This window comes from Equus caballus, chromosome 5, assembly GCF_041296265.1.
Source record: "Equus caballus isolate H_3958 breed thoroughbred chromosome 5, TB-T2T, whole genome shotgun sequence".
Taxonomy (NCBI): domain Eukaryota; kingdom Metazoa; phylum Chordata; class Mammalia; order Perissodactyla; family Equidae; genus Equus; species Equus caballus.
Genome location: NC_091688.1, coordinates 74,173,996 through 74,191,767, shown reverse-complemented (window position 1 = coordinate 74,191,767; position 17,772 = coordinate 74,173,996). Strand labels below are relative to the sequence as shown.

Here is a 17,772-nt window from a genome sequence, read left to right as displayed (position 1 = left end):
GCTATTAGAAAATTTGTAGGATTGTGTGTGTTGCTCACATTCCATTTCTTTCGGACAGTGTCAGTCTTGAGGGTGGAAATTTAAAGTCCAAAGTGAATGAGATAAGTTTACATTTTAAATTGTAAGGGTGAGCACAGTAAAAATAGGGATAAAGTGTATAATTTCTAAAATAATTGGGGGTGGGAAGATGTATAATCCAAAAGAAGTCAGGAAAAAGAAAAGTAAAAGAGAATAGGAAACAAAATGAGCTCATTTTAATAGTATTAAGAGTAGCTCTATGGAGGATTCCTTTGAGCCTTTAAAAGTTAGAATTTTCGAGGGTAGGGAGTTGTGGCTCATTCTAACCCTATTTACCTCCCAAAGTCTGTATCTCCAAATACCATCATGTTGTGGTTCACCGTATGAATTTGAGGGCTCATAAACATTTAGTCCATAACACCCTGCATATACTTCTCCCACTTCCACCCCAGGTAACCACTATCCTGAATTTGGTGTTTGCCATTCCTATGAATTTCTTTATACCTTTGCTGCATGTATTGTTCGTATATTTTCTTCCCTAGACAATATATGTTTTGTTTTACATGTTTAAACTATATATATGTGCTGTCATGCTGTGTGTATTCTCTAGCTTGCTCTTTTTGTTCAATAATATTTTGGTTTTTTTAACCTAAGTTTATATGTGGCTCTAATTCATTTATTTTCATTGCCATATAGTATATGATTATATGAATATACCGTTACCCTGTTGACAAATATTGAGGTTGTTTCTAATTTTTTCCTGTTACAAATAGCTGCTCTGAGCATTCTTGTGCATATACCAATAGATGTGAATATTCGAGTTTCTCTAGAAGTGGAATTGCTAGATTATACGGTGTGTCTGTTTTCAAGTTGATTGGATATTGACTTGTTGCTTTCCTAAGTGGTTAGGCTAGTTTATACTCCATTAGCAGTGAATGAGAATATCTGTTTCTGCACATCCTTTCTAATAATTGGCATTGTTGAACCTTTTAATTGTTGTCATTCTTATGTACATGTGAATGGTACATTAGATTGTTTTAATTTGAATTCCATAAGTATTAGTATTTTCTTAGTTTATTGGCCATTCTTGTTTCTTGTCTGTTAAATGCTAGTTCATATAGTCTGTCCATTTTCTTTCTTTCTTTCTTTTTTTTTGCTGAGGAAGATTAGTCCTGAGCTAACATCTGTTGCCAATCTTCCGTCTTTTTTTTCTTGTGGAAGATTAGCCCTGAGCTAGCATTTGTGCCATTCTTCCTCCACTTTTTATATGTGGGTTATCACCACAGCATGGCTGAACGCTGGTGTAGGTCCATACCCAAGATCTGAACCTGCGAACCCGGGCTGCCAAAGTGGAATGTGCCGAACTTAACCTCTATGCCACAGGGCTGGCCCCTGTCCATTTTCTTTTTAATGTAGTTTTTATCTTTTTCTTAGCGATTCCTAGGAGTTTTTGTATATTATGGACACTAAAGCTTTGTTATATGTATTACAGATAACTCCTTCCTGTCTGTGGCTTCTTTTTTTTACATTGATGAATAGAAATTGGAAAGTTTTTTTATTTAAAGGTTGGCAACTGAGCAACAACTGTTGCCAGTCTTCTTTTTTTTCCCCTTCGTCTCCCCAAAGCCATCCAGTACATAGTTGTATATTCTAGATGTGAGTGCCTCTGGTTGTGCTATGTGGGATGCCGCCTCAACATGGCCTGATGAGTGGTGCTACTTCCGCACCCAGGATCCAAACCAGTGAAATCCTGGGCTGCCCAAGTGGAGTGTGCCAACTTAACCACTCAGCCACGCGGCCAGCCCAGAAGTTGGAAATTTTAACATCACATTTATGTTTTAGTCTGAAGAAATCTTTTTTTTAACTCAGGTTCTTACATACAACCTTTGGGATTTTAATTTGAAAGTTTAAAAATTTTGATTTTTCACGTTTAGGGCCTCAACCTACCTGGAATTTAATTTTTGTGTAGTGTATGGTAAAGATTTAATGATCGTTCCCTTATGGTTAATAAATTTAGTACCAACTCAGTTGAATAGCTCATGTGTTTTTCCACTGATGTGCAGTGTCAGCTGTCAGATTTCTGTTATATGCATGGAACTGTTTTGAGCTATCTCTTCTCTTTCATTATTTATCTATTCCTGTACCAGTACCACAGTGTCTTAATTTAGTGTAGCATTACAGTAAATCTTGGAATCTCGTAGAGTGAATTTCATAACTTTGTTCTTCAAAATTGTCTTGGCATTTTCTTTAACATAGGTATTTTAAGATCAGTTGGCTAAGTTCCATGAAAACTGTTTGGGTTTAAATTGCACTAAATTTGTCTGTTAATTGAGGAAGTGTTGTATTTGCATTATCAATAAATAAGATGACAATGCTTGAGCTCAAAGACAGAGAAGTATAACATTTCTTTGAAGAATTTTCCCCCTTCTTCCTCATGATGTTCTAATTATGAAAGACATGCTTAACATAGAAAACTTAATGCTTTAGGCAGAGGAAAATAAAATAAACCACCAGTAATTTTACCAAAGTTAATCAACATTGTATGTACTTCCTATCATTTTCCACTATGTTACAAGAATTTTAAGCAGCTTATGTGTAAGGAATAAGGAGAGGGGGATACTTCTTTGACAAATACTTCATTTTCTTCCAAAGTTATTGTTTATTCACTACTTTCCTAGAAAATTATCTGTTTACTGGGTTTCATATTTCTCAGCAGTTTTGAATTCTCTCCTTTGTTTCCTCCTGTACTAATATTAAACATCTGTATTTTCTTTCTCTTGTCAGAGACATTATTTTATTGGTCTTTTCAGAGAACCAACTTTTGTATTTTTTTGTTTTGTTTCGTAATTCACTAATTTCTATTTTTATCTTTCTGCTTCACGCTAGATTTGTTTTAGTGTTATTTTTTGTCCACTTTAAAGTAGATCCTGAACTTGTTTATTTTCCTGTTTAAAAATGCAGTCAAGATTAAGAAAGATCAGTTGATACTTTGGCATTAAGTTTTGACTTTTAGAGTTCTTTCTCTTTGTTGAGATATAATTGCTATATAAAATTGTAATGTTTCAGGTGTACAACATAATAATTTGATATATGTGTGTATTGTGAAACAATTACCAGAACAAGTTTAGTTAACATCCATCCCCGCACATAGCTACAATTTTTTTTGGACTTGTGATGAGAAGTTTTAAAATTTACTCTCTCAGCAACTTTCAGATATACAGTATTGTTAACTGTAGTCACCATTCTGTACATTACATCCCCAGGACTCAGATATTTTATAACTGCAAGTTTGTACCTTTTGATCACCTTCACCCATTTTGCCCATCCTCCACTCGCACCTTTGGCAACCATCAGTCTGTTCTCTGCATCTAAGAGTTCAGTTTTGTTTGCTTGTCTGTCTTTTGTGAGGAAGATTGGCCCTGAGCTAACATCTGTTGCCAATCTTCATCTTTTTGCTTGAGGAGGATTGTCACTGAGCTAACGTCTGTCCCAGTCTTCCCTTATTTTTACGTGGGATGCCACCACAGTGTGGCTTGGTGAGCAGTGCTAGGTCCGTGCCCAGGATTCAGACCTATGAACCCTGGGCTCCCAAAGCAGAGTCTGCAAACTTAACCACTATGCCACCAGACTGGTCTGGTTTTTTATTTTTTAGTTCAACATATAAGTGACATCTTACAGTATTTGTCTTTCTCTGTTTTATTTTGCATAGTATAATGCCCTCAAGACCCATCCATGTTGTCACAAATGACAAGATTTTCCTTTTTTATGGCTGAATAATATTCCACTATATGTATATACCACAATTTCTTGATCCATTCACCTACTGATGGACACTTATATTGTTTGCATGTCTTGGTTGTTGTAAATAATGCTGCACTGAACATGGAGGTGCAGATATCTTTTCAATACAGTGATGTTATTTCCTTCAGATAAATACCCAGAAGTGAGATTGCTGGATCATGTAATAGTACTTTTAAAAGTTTTTGAAGAACCTGTATACTATTTTCCATAGTGGCTACATCAGTTTGTATTCCCATCAACAGTGCCCAAGGGTTCCTTTTTCTATTTCCTTGCCAACATTTGTTACCTCTTGTCTTTTTGGTAATAGCCATTCTAACAGGTGTGAGGTGATACCTCATTGTGCTTTTGATTTGCATTACTCTGATGATTAGTGATGTTTGAGCATCTTTTCACATACCTGTTGGCCTTGTGTGTGTCTTTGGAAAGACATCTGTTCAGATCCTCTGCCCATTTTTTAATTGAATTCTTTTTTCTGAGTTGTATGTGTTCTTTATATGTTTTAGATATTAACCTCTTGTCAGATATATGGTTTGCAATTATTTTCTCCTGGTCTGTCATTTGCCTTCCTTTTAGTGTCGAATACAAAAAATGGTTGCCAAGACCAATGTCAGGGTGCTTTTTTCCTATGTCTTCTTGAAGAGTTTTATGGTTTCAGGTCTTATGTTCAATTTTGAGTTACTTTGTGTGTGTGGTGTAAGACAGTAGTCTAGTCTCATTCTTTTGCATGTGGCTGTCCATTTTTCCTAACAGCATTTATTGAAGAGAATATCTTTCCCCATTGTATATTCTTGGCTCCTTTGTCATAAATTAATTGACCAGATATACATGAGTTTATTTCTGGGCTCTCCATGCTATTCTCTTGACCTTTGTGGGTTTTTATGGCAGTACCGTATTGTTTTGATTACTGTAGTTTTGTGATACAACTTGAATCAGGAAGTGTGATGCCTCCAGCTTTGTTCTTCTTTCTCAAGATTGCTTTGGTTGTTCGGGGTCCTTGGGGTTCCATACAAATCTCAGCATTTTTTTTTCTATTTCTGTGAAAAATGCCATTGGAATTTTGATAGGGATTGCATGGAATCTACAGATTGCATTGGGAAGAATGAACATTTTGACAATATTAATTCTTCCAGCCCATAGGCATGGAATATCTTTCTGTTTATGTGTGTTGTCTTCAATTTCTTTCATCAGTGTCTTGCATCTTTTTATTTTTTTAAACTTCCTTATAAAAGTTTCAAGATACACAGAAGTAGTGTGAATGGTATAATACTCTTCTTTTTCCTTCCTGTTGGAGAATATTAAAGCACATCTCAAAGATCATTTCATATTACCAAATACTTGTGTGTGTTTCTAACATATACTCTCTTAAAGATGCCATTGATACAATTATTATACCTAATAAAATTTAAAATAATTTATTAATATCCTCTAATCTCCTAGTGGTAGTCAAAATTTTCTAGTTGCCTCAAAAATATCTTTCACGTTTCTTTTCCTTTCAAATCAAGAACCAAGGAAAGTCAGAATGTTGAATTGGTTGATACCTTTTATATCTGTAATCAGTTTATCTTCCCACTCACCTTTTTTTCTTTGTTAGAGAAACTGGGTCATCTATTCTGTACAATTTTCCAGTTTCTTGATTTGCTGATTATACCTCCATGTTGTTGTTTTATATGTACCTCATATCTTGTTTCCTGTAAACTTAACAGTTAGATGAAGCTTGATCAGATTCAGGTTTAATTTTTAGCAAGAATATTTTTTTAGATATTCTCTGTAATTCCTGTTGTATCACATCAGGAAGAACATGTTTAGTTACCTCTTTGTGATGTTAGCATTTATCAATAGGTTTAGTTGTTGTCAGCTTGACGCATCTGGTGTAGAGTTCTCCATCATCCTTGTAGCTAATGATTGCATAATTTCATTAAGTATTGCAAAAATGATGATATTCTCCCCTCTTCCCCGCTCCCCTCCATATGTTTGTTAGAATTCTTCTAAGAACTTTTTCCATCAAATAATTTGGTCATACTGAAATACCCTTTTTATAAGAAAAGCAGGATAAGATTTTGACTTAAAAAAAAAATTTCCCGTTGAGTTGGTACTCTAGCAAACTCCGGTGTAACCAGTGTCCCTCTTTATTCTTGTTAGTGTCTTTGTGAAGGCAGGGATTTTTACGTTTATTTTCCAGTCTTATTGCAATGGTTCTTCTTTTCAAAATTCTTGAATTGTTTTATCCTGGGCCAGCAGGAGCTCATGACACAAGTAGCTTTGATATTTACTTGCTTTGAAGAATCATTTCCTGCTTCAGACTTTTCATTAGCCATTTCTTTAAAAAGTGCTGGTTTCTTTGGGTGGGAAGTGGTCCTTAGAGACCACAATAATGTGGGTGCAAAGGTGCTAATTGTGTTCAGGTTGTCTTTGCTTCAAGGCCCTTTCAGTGGACAGAGCTAACAAATGTATAGAAATACATTGTAAGCCTGTGTATTTCCAATTCATATTTAATTATACAACTTATTTGTGTGTCTTGTACATTGAAAAAATCTTGCTTGCTAATGTTAACATTATTGCATGTATATACTAGGTTTTTAAAAAGTATTACACTAACATTGTAATTGTTGAATATAGTTTTAAGATTTCTTTGCGGTTATTTTTATCCTTAAAATGTATTCCACGAAGAGTTTATAGTATAGTTACAGAATTTTAAAGTTTATTGAGAGAATTCTATTTGTAGTTCTCCCACTAAGCTGATAGTTAGGTTTATTTAATTTTGGTTTGATTTTCACTTTTGGCTAAATTTTCCAAAGCCAAAACTGTAAAAAAAAAAAAAAAAAAAAAGCCACGTTGATAGAAGTATAGTTGTCTACTCTCCTTTGCTTTTTCTCTCCCCTTAGTGTTTTCACTAATTTTTGGTTTCTTCTTTTATTTAATGTAAGCAAATGTGAATTTCTTCCTACATCCTCCCTCCTACTACCTTAGAGAAAAAGTGGCACAGTATACACAGGGTTTTATATCTTGCCTTTTCTGCTTAATGATAAATATATCCTGGAGATCACTCCATTGCCATATATGGAAAATTTTCTCATTTCTTTGTCCTGCTGTATAGAAAGTACGAGTGTGCTTCTCTTCCCCATAGCCTGCCCAGCAGAGTATACTGTTAAATGATTGGGGCTTTGCCACTCTGATGGGTGAGATGGCATCTAAGTCTAGTATTAATTTGAATGTGTTTTTAATGTGAGCAAGATTAAACAGCTTTTCACTTGAAGGATAATTTCCATTTCATGTACTGAGAACTAATCTTTTGCCTGTTTTTTTAAAGAGTAACTTGTCTTTCTAAATTTTCATAATGGTCTGTATTTCAAGTTTAGATTCTCTTTTTGACCCAAGTCATTTAGGAACTATTTCAAAAGTTCTTCTAATGAAAGTAAAATAGTTGAGTTTCGGTCTGTTTTTTTATTTTCTCTCTTCTTTTCATTAAAATGTCTTACTGCGTCTGACCAAATATTATGGTCTATACAGTTTTTTCTTTATGGAATTTATTGAGGTATTCATTACATAGTATGTGATCTACTTTTGTGACTTGTAGATATTTAAACACAGTGGGTAAATTGTATATAACTGAAATATGCAAGTGCGGAATTTAAAAAACCATGGTACACCAATGTACTAGAATGCTATGAAGCTGTTGATAAATGAAGTAGATTAGTATGTACTGAATTAAAAAATCTTTAAACGTTGTTATTAAATGAAAAGGGGACAATGCTAAGCAGCACATAGAGCATGATCCTGTTTTGTATCAATATTAAAATCATGTAGATGTATGTAAATTTGGGAAAGACTATTAAATTTAAGGATAATAAATTTTGGACTGAGGGAGGTCTTTCTCTTTGCATTTTCTGTCTTTTTGGATTTGAGTTTTATAAATTAATATTTGGAATTGATAATTATTGTTGAACGTTACCAATACTGTTGCATATGTCTATACGTTCCTTTTTAACCCCCTCTTACTCTGCCATGAGTAGTGACTGCCATGAATTATTTATGTCTTATTCTTTCATATATATGATTTTGTCCTGTCAAGCTGCTCCATGAGGTTATTCACTGGGCCAAGTTTCTTTTATCTTGTTGCTTCATTATTCCCTAAGCTTTTGTTCTTCTCTGCCTGGTCTGATGATGTATAATTGTACTCTCTCCCCCTCCCCCCCAAATTATTCTCTCCTGAGATTTGTCTGTTTTGTTAAAAAAAAAATCAACTTTTGGTTTTCTTGGTCTTCTTCAGTTTATCATTGTTATCTGTAGTCTGTATTTTTATTGGTTGTATGAACTAGTGCTTTCACAGCTTCTTGTAGGTAGGTAGCATGCACTCCACCTGTTCAGCTTCTTGGCAACACCTCTTTGTTCAAGGAGACCAGAGTGAGTACCTTCCTTCCTCTCCAAGAATCTAGTTTTCCTCAGGAACTTCATATTTGCATCCTTGCCCCGTGACTTTTGTTATGGTTCCCTCTTCTCCATAGGAGAAAGTCTTTGTGCTGCTCTCAGTCCTGAAACCTAGCAGAGCCTGGGAGTGTTGTCACCCGCAGCCTTCAGTTTTTGCTTGCCGTCCTGGTAGTTCCAGCAGCTCTTCCATCTGGGGATGATAGGTGGTAGTTGGATGGGATTATGATGATAAACAGAATGTCCAATAACCAAGAGGAAAAAAAAAAGAAATTTATGTCACTGGAATGAATGCAAAATGTCGTTTAAACTGTACTTTTGTACTTATATTTGTCTGTGCTGATTTCTTTCTGTAATTGGTATGTAGATTGTATCTTCCTATATTAGCATTTTCCTAATTGTTTTTTGGGATGCTAGTTTCTCATGAAGTGGTCATTGTTACTATAGCAGAGGAAAAATGGTCTGTGGTCATATTTAACAAGGGGCATCGATGCTTATCTTGACACTCAGTTTCTTTCTTTGATTGAATATAAGATCAATTGACGTCTATCTTAGATGAATTAAATTTAAAAAACACTTATTCTTATAAGAGATTGTTATTCTGAGTTTAAGTACTACTAATGTGTTTCATCAGCCATTACTGTAGAATACCCTTCAATCACTATGCTGTTGAGTCATTCGATTTTATATCCCAAGTTAAGCAACTGTGCCAGGGTATTTCAAATAAAATGTTCTATGAGATAACATGGAAATGTTAACGTTATCAGTACTGTCGAAGCACTTCTTTTGCCTATAATAGTGGTTAAGCTTTGTACTCACTGGAAAAGCAAACATAGTTGCCTTTTTATTAAAAAAAGTGATACATTTATAAATATCTCAAAATTGCAAATAATTTGATATTAATTCTTCTGACTCAGTTATGAAAGCTGTTAAATTTTCTTAGCAGGTGTAAAATTATTTGAGGGAGAAGAAAGACCACAAGTACAAAATTTGAAAGAAACCAAAAACTAAAAATACTTTGTGATTCATGAAGATGCATTGCAGGAAGGAGAAAGAGCATGTCCTGTCACCACACATCAAAATTACAGGCTTTCTTTTTTACTTAATAGACTTAGGTTCCACACCCTTCATCTCCAGAATTACTTATGAATCCACTGGGTTGGAAGGATTTTGACTCACAAGTAAGCAAACATCTAAAGAGTAAACTGGTAATATGTATTTGAACAGAGGTCAAATATACTCTTGAAAACTAGAAGAAGGCAATGTTTTTTGAGAAGAAGGGTAGTTGTTAATAATCAGCATTCATTTATTTATTTATTCAACAATTATGTGTGGACCCTGTGCTTGGTTGACACTTGGAAATATTATAGTGGTATAGTGACTACTGATGTGGGCCAGATACTTTACCTGGTAAGCACTATCCATGTATTACCACATTTAATCTCAAGGACTGTGATGTGGACGTTATCCCTGTTGTATATATGAGGAAGTTAAGGCTTTGAATAGTTAATTTACCAGTTACATACCTAGTAGGTGGAAGCTGGACTATAGAGCCCTTTTGTTTCTTTTTAAAATTATTTTATTGAGGTCATATTGGCTTATAACATTGTGTAATTTTGGGTGTACATTATTATATATCAGTTTCTGTATGTACTCCATCGTGCTTACCACTAATAGTCTAGTTTTTATCCGTCACCATACATATGTGCCCCTTTACAACCCTTTCGCCCGCACTCCCACTCCCTTCTCTGGTAACCACTATCTGTTCTCTTTATCTATGTGTTTATCTTCCACATATGAGTGAAATCATGTGGTGGTTGTCTTTCTCTGTCTGGCTTATTTTGCTTGACATAATAACCCTCACAGTCCATCCATGTTGCTGCAAATGGGATGAGTGTCTTTTTTTTATGGCTTAGTCGTTGTCCGTTGTGTGTATACACTGTATCTTCTTTATGCATTTATCAGTTGATGGGCTCTTGGGTTGCTTCCATGTCTTCGCTGTTGTGAATGATGAACATATGGGTGCATAAATTTCCTTGTATTATTGATTTCATGTTCTTTGGAAAAATACCCAGTGATAGGGTAGCTGGATCATATAGTATTTTTATTTTTAATTTGTTGAGAAATCTCCATACTGTTTTCCATAGTGGTTGTACCAGTTTGCGGAACCACCAGCAGTGTACCAAGGATTCCCTCTTTGCATCTTCTCCAACATTTGTTGTTTTTTGTCCTGTTAATTGTAGCCATTCTGACAGGTGTAAGGTGATATAGCTCATTGTAGTTTTTATTTGCATTTCCCTAATAGTTAGTGATGTTGCACATCTTTTCATGTGCCTCTTGGCCATCTGTATATCTTTGGAAAAATGTTCATATCCTCAGTCCACTTTTTGACTGGGTTGTTTGTTTTTTTGTTGTTAAATTGTATGAGTTCTTTATATATTTTGGAAATTAACCCCGTGTCAGATACATGATTTGCAAATATTTTCTCCTAGTAGGTGGGTTGTCTTTTTGTTTTGTTCATGGTTTCATCTGCCATGCCGAAGCTTTTTAGTCTGATGTAGTCCCATTTGTGTATTTGTTTCTTTTGTTTCCTTTTCCTGAGTAGACATGGTATTCGAAAAGATGTACTGCCTGTATTTTCTTCTAGGAGTTTTGTGGTTTCAGGTCTTGAAGTCAAGTCTGTAATCCATTTTGAGTTAATTTTTGTGTTTGGTGTATGATAATGGTCTACTTTCATTCTTTTGCATGTTGCTGTCCAGTTTTCCCAACACCATTTATTGAAGAGACTTCCCTTTCTCCATTGTATGTTCTTGGCTCCGTTGTCGAAGATTTGCTGTCCCTAGATATGTGATTTTATTTCTGGGCTTTCAGTACTGTTCCATTGATATACGTGTCTGTTTTTGTGCCAGTACCATGCTGTTTTGATGACTGTAGCTTTGTAGTATATTTTGAAGTCAGGGATTGTTTTGCCTCCAGCTTTGTTGTTTTTTTCTTAAGTTTGCTTTGGCTATTAGGGGTCTTTTGTTGTTCCTTATAAATTTTAGGATTCTTTGTTCTATTTCTGTGAAGAATGTCATTGCGATTCTGATTGGGATTCCATTGAATCTGTAGATTGCTTTAGGTAATAGGGATGTTTTAACTATGTTTATTCTTCTAATTCTTGAACATGGAATATCTTTCTATTTGTTTATTTCTTTGATTTCTTTCAATAACGTGTTGTAGTTTTCATTGTGTAGGTGTTTCACCTCCTGGGTGAAATGTATTCCAAGATATTTTATTCTTTTTGTTGCAGTTCTCTTTTTCCTAGTTCATTATTAGTGTGTAGAAATGCAACGGATTTTTATGTTGATTTTGTACCCTGCAACTCTGTTGTAGTTGTTGATTATTTCTCATAGTTTTCTGGTAGATTCTTTAGGGTTTTTTATATATAGAATCATAGCTTCTGCCAACAGCAAGAGTTTTACTTTGTCCTTTCCAATTTGAATACCTTTAAATATTTCTTTTTCTTGCCTAATTGCTCTGCAGAGCACTTTTTCTTAATGCCATATTGCATACTTATCATAAAAACAGAGAAAACTTGGGCCAGCCCCAGTATAGCCTAGTGCTTAAGTTCAGCTTGCTCCACTTCAGTGGCCTGGGTTTGGTTCCCAGGCGCTGACCCACACTGCTCTGTTAGCGGCCATGCTGTACTGGCAACCCACACACTGAAAAATAGAGGAATATTGGCACAGATGTTAGCTCAGGGTGAATCTTCCTCAGCAAAAAACAAAAAACAAAAACAAAGAAAACTAGGTTAATTCATCACATGAACAGACTAGAAAAAAGGAAAAATCACATGATCATATCAGTAGATGCAGAAAAAGTATTTGACAGAATCCAACACCCATTCATGATAAAAACTTTCAGTAACCTAGGAGTAGAGGGGAACTTCTTCAACTTGATAAAGGGCATCTACAAAAAAACTATAGTACTGTCGTACTTAATGGTGAAAAACTCAATGCTTTCTCCCTAAGATCAGGTACAAGACAAGTATGTCCCCTCTCACCACCACTTTTCAACATTCTACTGGAATTCTTGCTAATGTGGTAAGGAAAGAAAAGAAAATAAAAAGATACACAGATTGTGAAAGAAGACATGAAATTCTCGTTGTTTGCAGATGACATGATAGTCTATGTTTGAAATTCAAAAGAATCAACAAAATCTCTTTGAACTAATAAGCAATTATTGCAGGATTGCAGGATACAAGGTTAATATACAAGTCAATTGCATTCCTGTATACAAATGAACAAGTGCAATTTGAAATTAAAAACACAATACCATTTACATTAGCCCCCCAAAAATGAAATACTTAGTATAAATCTAACAAAATATAAATAAGATCTATGTGAGGAAAATGACAAAACTCTGATGAACGAAACCAAAGGGCTAAATAAATAGAGTTGTTCCATGTTTGTGGATAGGAAGACTCAGTATTATCACGATGTTATTAATTCCCATCTCGATTTATAGATTCAGTGCAATCCTAATCACAATTCCAGCAAGTTATTTTATGGATATCAGCAAACATTCTGAAGTTTATATGGAGAGGCAAAAGACTCAGTATCCAACACAGTATTGAAAGAGAACAAAATTGGAGCACTGACACTACCCGACTTGGACTTACTATGAAGTTAGAGTTATCAAGACAATGTGGTTTTAGTGAAAGAATAGACAAATAGATCAATGGAATAGAATAGAAAGCCCAGAAATAGGGAGCCCGGAGTAGAGCTCCCCATAAGTGTAGTCAACTTATCTCTGACAAAGGAGCAAAGGCAATGCAATGGAGGAAAGATAGCCTCTTTAACAAATGCTGCTGGAACAACTGGACATCTACTGGAACAACTGGAATTGAGACACAGATGTTACACCCTTCACAAAAATTAACTCAAAATGTATCATAGACCTAAATGTAAAATGCAAAACTAGTAGACGATAACATAGGAGAAAACCTAGATGTCCTTGGATGTGATGATGCCTTTTTAGATACAACACCAAACATACAATCCATGAAAGAAATAATTGATAAACTGGACGTCATTAAAATTAAAATCTTCTACTCTGTGAAAGACTATCAAGAAAATCAGAAAGCAAGCCACAGACTGGTAAAAAATATTTGCAAAAGATACATCTGGGGGCTGGCCCAGTGGCACAACAGTTAAGTGCGCATGTTCTACTTTGGTGGCCTGGGGTTTGCCAGTTTGGATCCCCGGTGCGGACATGGCACTGCTTGTCAAGCCATGCTGTGGTAGGCATCCCACATATAAAATGGGGGAAGACGGGCACAGATATTAGCTCAGGGCCAGTCTTCCTCAGCAAAAAGAGGAGGATGGGCAGTGGATGTTAGCTCAGGGCTAATCTTCCTCAAAAAAAAAAAGAGATAAATCTGATAAAGGACTGTTACCCAAAATATGCAAAGAACTCTTAAAACTCAACAATAAGAAAAATCTGATTAAAAAAATGAACCAAAAACCTTAACAGACACCTAACCAAAGAAGATATACAGATGACAAATAAGCATATGAAAAGATGCTTCACATCATATGTCATCAAGGAAATACAGATTAAAACAACGAGATAACTACTATACACCTATCAGAATAGCCAAAATCTGGAACACTGACAACCATAAGTGCTGATGAGGATGTGGAGTAACAGAAACCCTCATACATTGCTGGTGGGAATACAAAATGGTATCGTCACTTTGGAAGACAATTTGGCAGTTCTTACAAAACTAAACATACGCTTAGCATACGATCCAGCAATCGCATTCCTTGGTATTTACCGAAATGGGTTGAAAACTTACGTTCACACAAAAACCTGCACACAGATGTTTATAGCAGCTTTTATTCATAATTGCCAAAACTTGGAAACAACCAAGAGGTCACAAGGTGAAGCTTTTTCAGTAGGTGAATGGATGATTAAACTGTAGTACACCCAGACAATGGAATATTTTTCAGCAGTAACTCAAAATGAGCTATTGAGCCATGAGAAAGGACCTTAAATCCATATTAAGTGAAAGAAGTCACTCTGAGAAGGCTACATACTGTATGATTCCAACTATATAATGTTCTGGAAAAGGCAAAACTGGACACAGTAAAAAGATCAGTGGTTGGTAGGAGTAGGTTGGAGGGAGGGATGAATAGGCAGAGCACAGAGGATGTATAGGGTAGTGAAAATACTCGATATATTATAATGATGGATATGTGTCATCGTACGTTTGTCTAAACCCACTGAATGTACAACATCAAGAGTGAACTTCTTAGGTAAACTGTGGATTTTGGGTGCTTATGATGTGTCAGTATAGGTTCATCCTTTGTAATAAATGTACCACTCTTTTGGGCAGTGTGGTAATGAGGAAGGCTATGCGTTTGTGGGGGTAGAGTGTATGAGAAATTCCTTTTCCTCCTCAATTTTATTGTAAACCTGTAACTGCTCTAAAAAAATAAAACTAGGAAACATTTTTATTGTTGATAGTAAACCAATGATGCATATCAGTGGTACTTAAACTTTAGCATGCATCAGAAGCACCTGGAGGGGTTGTTAAAACTCAGGTTGCTGGACTCTACCCTCAGGGTTTTATTCAGTAGATCTGAGTGGGTCTGAGAACATCTTTTGCTAACAAGTTTCCAAATCTAATGCTGGTCTAGGCACCACACTTTGAGAATCCCTAAAGTATCAAATCTGTTCGTCATGTCCTTTTAAAAGTATGCCATACTGAATCTTCCATGCCTTGATAACAGATTAGGTATGATGCAAGTATGGTATTAATGTGGCTCAATGCTATGTTTTTATTTTTCTCATGCTTGTATTTCTCTTGAGCATTTGATGCTAGTGAGTAGAAAGCTTTTAAAACAATTTGGGAGATGAGCTACAAATATTTGTTTACCTTTTTGATCTTTGTTATAATACAGCTTATTATAAATTTAACAACAAATTAGCATAAGGTTTATGGTTAATTTGGATTGTCTTGAACTTCCTGAGATGCTTTGATAAATTGTCTCCTTTATATTATACATTTTTTCATTTTGATGGTTGCATTCAACTTCTTTATTCTGATTGGTTTTTAAATCAACTACTGTTAATTTACCTATTTTAAATATTAATATCCATGTATGTAAATATACACATACTTAAAATAGGCAAAACAGTTGATTTAGCTATTTTCAATATTAGTCTATTCACACATTTTTGTAAACATACACTTTTTAAAAATAGGTAAAACAACACTGACTGGTTTGAACAATTGTGCAGTTCCCAGAACATATTAATTTATAACCCTTTCTCTGAGGGATTTAAAGACATGATTTAATCTCTTTTTATACTGGCAGGAAGAAATTTCTCATTCCATAGATTTTGCTTTTGCTTTCAGTGTTGTAGCCACTGAAGTATATACCTAATTGTTAATTTTAATGGTGATCATGAAGACTAGTTGTCCAATTCACCAGTATAAAGTTCTGATTTTCTGAAGTTTCTGATTTTCTCAGTTATCTGGATGATTAAAGGCTGTAGGATTGGAGGAGTCAGAGTATTTGTGAAAAAGTCCAGTGCTGTGGCATTAGTTTGTTTATGAAAAAATTGAGGTGGTTCTCCAAAGCTTTTTTTGATTATGGAACCTAATCATTTTTCCTATTTATTGTCTTCTAGACTTGGGTGAAAGGAAGGAAGGAAAAACTATTGGTTTTGCGGAATAGGGAGAGATTGATAGGAGAGTGGAGTTAATTTTTTATTTTAGGGATTAAATTTTTTAACTATTTCCAGTAGTGTAATACCTGACGTTTGTTTTTCGGTGAATATTTGAAAAGTTACAGATAAGTGACAGGCCTTCAGATTAATGTTTTTAAATTTAAAGTTGTCTTATGCTAATGTGTTTGTTTTTATAGAGAGGATCTGACGAACTGCTCTCTGGCAGTGTTCTCAGTAGTCCAAACTCGAATATGAGCAGCATGGTGGTTACAGGTAAGTGTTACTCTTATCAGGCTGTCACTCTTTGCCATTTTTTGGGGCAGAGTATTAAACTGTAGTCTGTTTTACCAAAATAACTTTTATTGTTAAATGCTTTCTGTTGAAACATTTTAGAGGAAATTTTACTAGAGTATGTATATGTCAAATGAAAAAACCTGAAGATGGTGACTTCTGTGGGCAAGTAACTAAGTCTGATTTTTTTTGTATCACTTAGTAGTATAACCCTTTTCTTTCATGTTGTAAGTCCCCTCATTCTTGCCACTTTTGTACTTTTGTTTTTAGTGTTTGTGTGTCTTAGAATAATTTTAGTATTCTCTATCCCACAAGTCTTAAAGCCCAAACTGTAAATAAAAACCAAAAGATTCAACTACATAGTTGTCTTTTTTGTGTACTTTCAATGTTTTTTCTCTGCCTTAACAGTATTTTAATTCTTTTAATTGAGTTCCTTTATTTACATACTTGGAAATTACTTCATCTACTTGGATGATTTATTTAATCTTCATAGTTAAGGTTTTTTTCTTACATTGTATGTCTGCAGTAACGTTGGTTGTTTGTAATGTCTGTTTGTAAATAAATATAGACTAATTTTTAGACCTTAGTTTTATGACTGATGGGCCAAAATTTTAATCTGATGATGATGATGATGATTGAAGTAGTTTGCGTAAGACCTTACATTTTACGTTGTTTACTTAAAATCAAAGTTCTTTTATCTAAACTGTCTCTGAATTACCTACTTGAGGAATTAATTGTATTGGGCAATAAAAGGATTGTAAAAGACTGGAAGCATTTTAATTTCCTTCATATAGCCATTGCTTGTGTATATGTACACTGTGGCACGCAGATGCACGTTTCTGACAGTTCAGTTAAGTAAAAACTAAAATGAAGTACTTACCTAGTATAGTCATAATGAGGTGAAAATGAATTTGTCCACACATCATTAGTACTGACTTTTGCATGTCATGATTACAAAGAAAATCACTAGGCCATGGTTTTGATAGTCAAAGTACCATGTACAAATAATTGAACAAATAGGCTCAAATGTCTGTAACTCTGCTCTGCTGGTTTAATTTTCTTAAAACTATACATAGTAGCAATTGATAATGGAAATGTTTTAAAAATTAATATGTAGGGCTATGACAGAGTAACTAGTAGCAACCTTTCCTTCTCTCCTCATGTTCACCCCCCCTGTATCAAACACTGTAAAACTGAGTAAAATATATGGGACACTTGTTGTCTGGAATTGATGAGCAGACACTACAAGATAACAATGATCCTTGAGAGAAGGGAATAAAATGAGGTGAGTCTTGTGGTCACTTTGGCTGTCTGCCTTGGGGTACCCTACTGTGGTAGCACAGGGAGGGTGGAGCCTAAGCAGAGCATGGAGGTCTGATTGAGTTGAAGAAACTGAGATTGGAACTTAGAGCTGCTTAGACATCTGAGATTTGTGGAGCTGCTTAGACATCTGGGATTTGTGGAGAAGGGTCCTGAAAAAAGTTGTCCAGGGCTTAGGGCAGGGGACAGAATTCGGTG

At 35.0% G+C, this 17,772-nt stretch overlaps 1 protein-coding gene across 10 annotated transcripts in view; it reads left to right on the top strand.

Moving 5' to 3' along the window:
- The window catches only part of PTBP2 (polypyrimidine tract binding protein 2), an 84,281-nt gene that overhangs the window by 12,320 nt on the left and 54,189 nt on the right, over positions 1-17,772 (top strand). For 7 of the 10 annotated variants that reach the window (XM_023641578.2, XM_023641577.2, XM_023641576.2 and 4 more), the window contains exon 3: positions 16,161-16,236. In XM_023641578.2, the coding sequence (XP_023497346.1) occupies positions 16,161-16,236 (76 nt within the window). Of the gene's footprint in view, positions 1-16,160; positions 17,540-17,772 lie in introns of those variants that run through there. The other 3 variants (XM_070268684.1, XM_070268683.1, XM_070268682.1) reach the window with 3 other exon arrangements.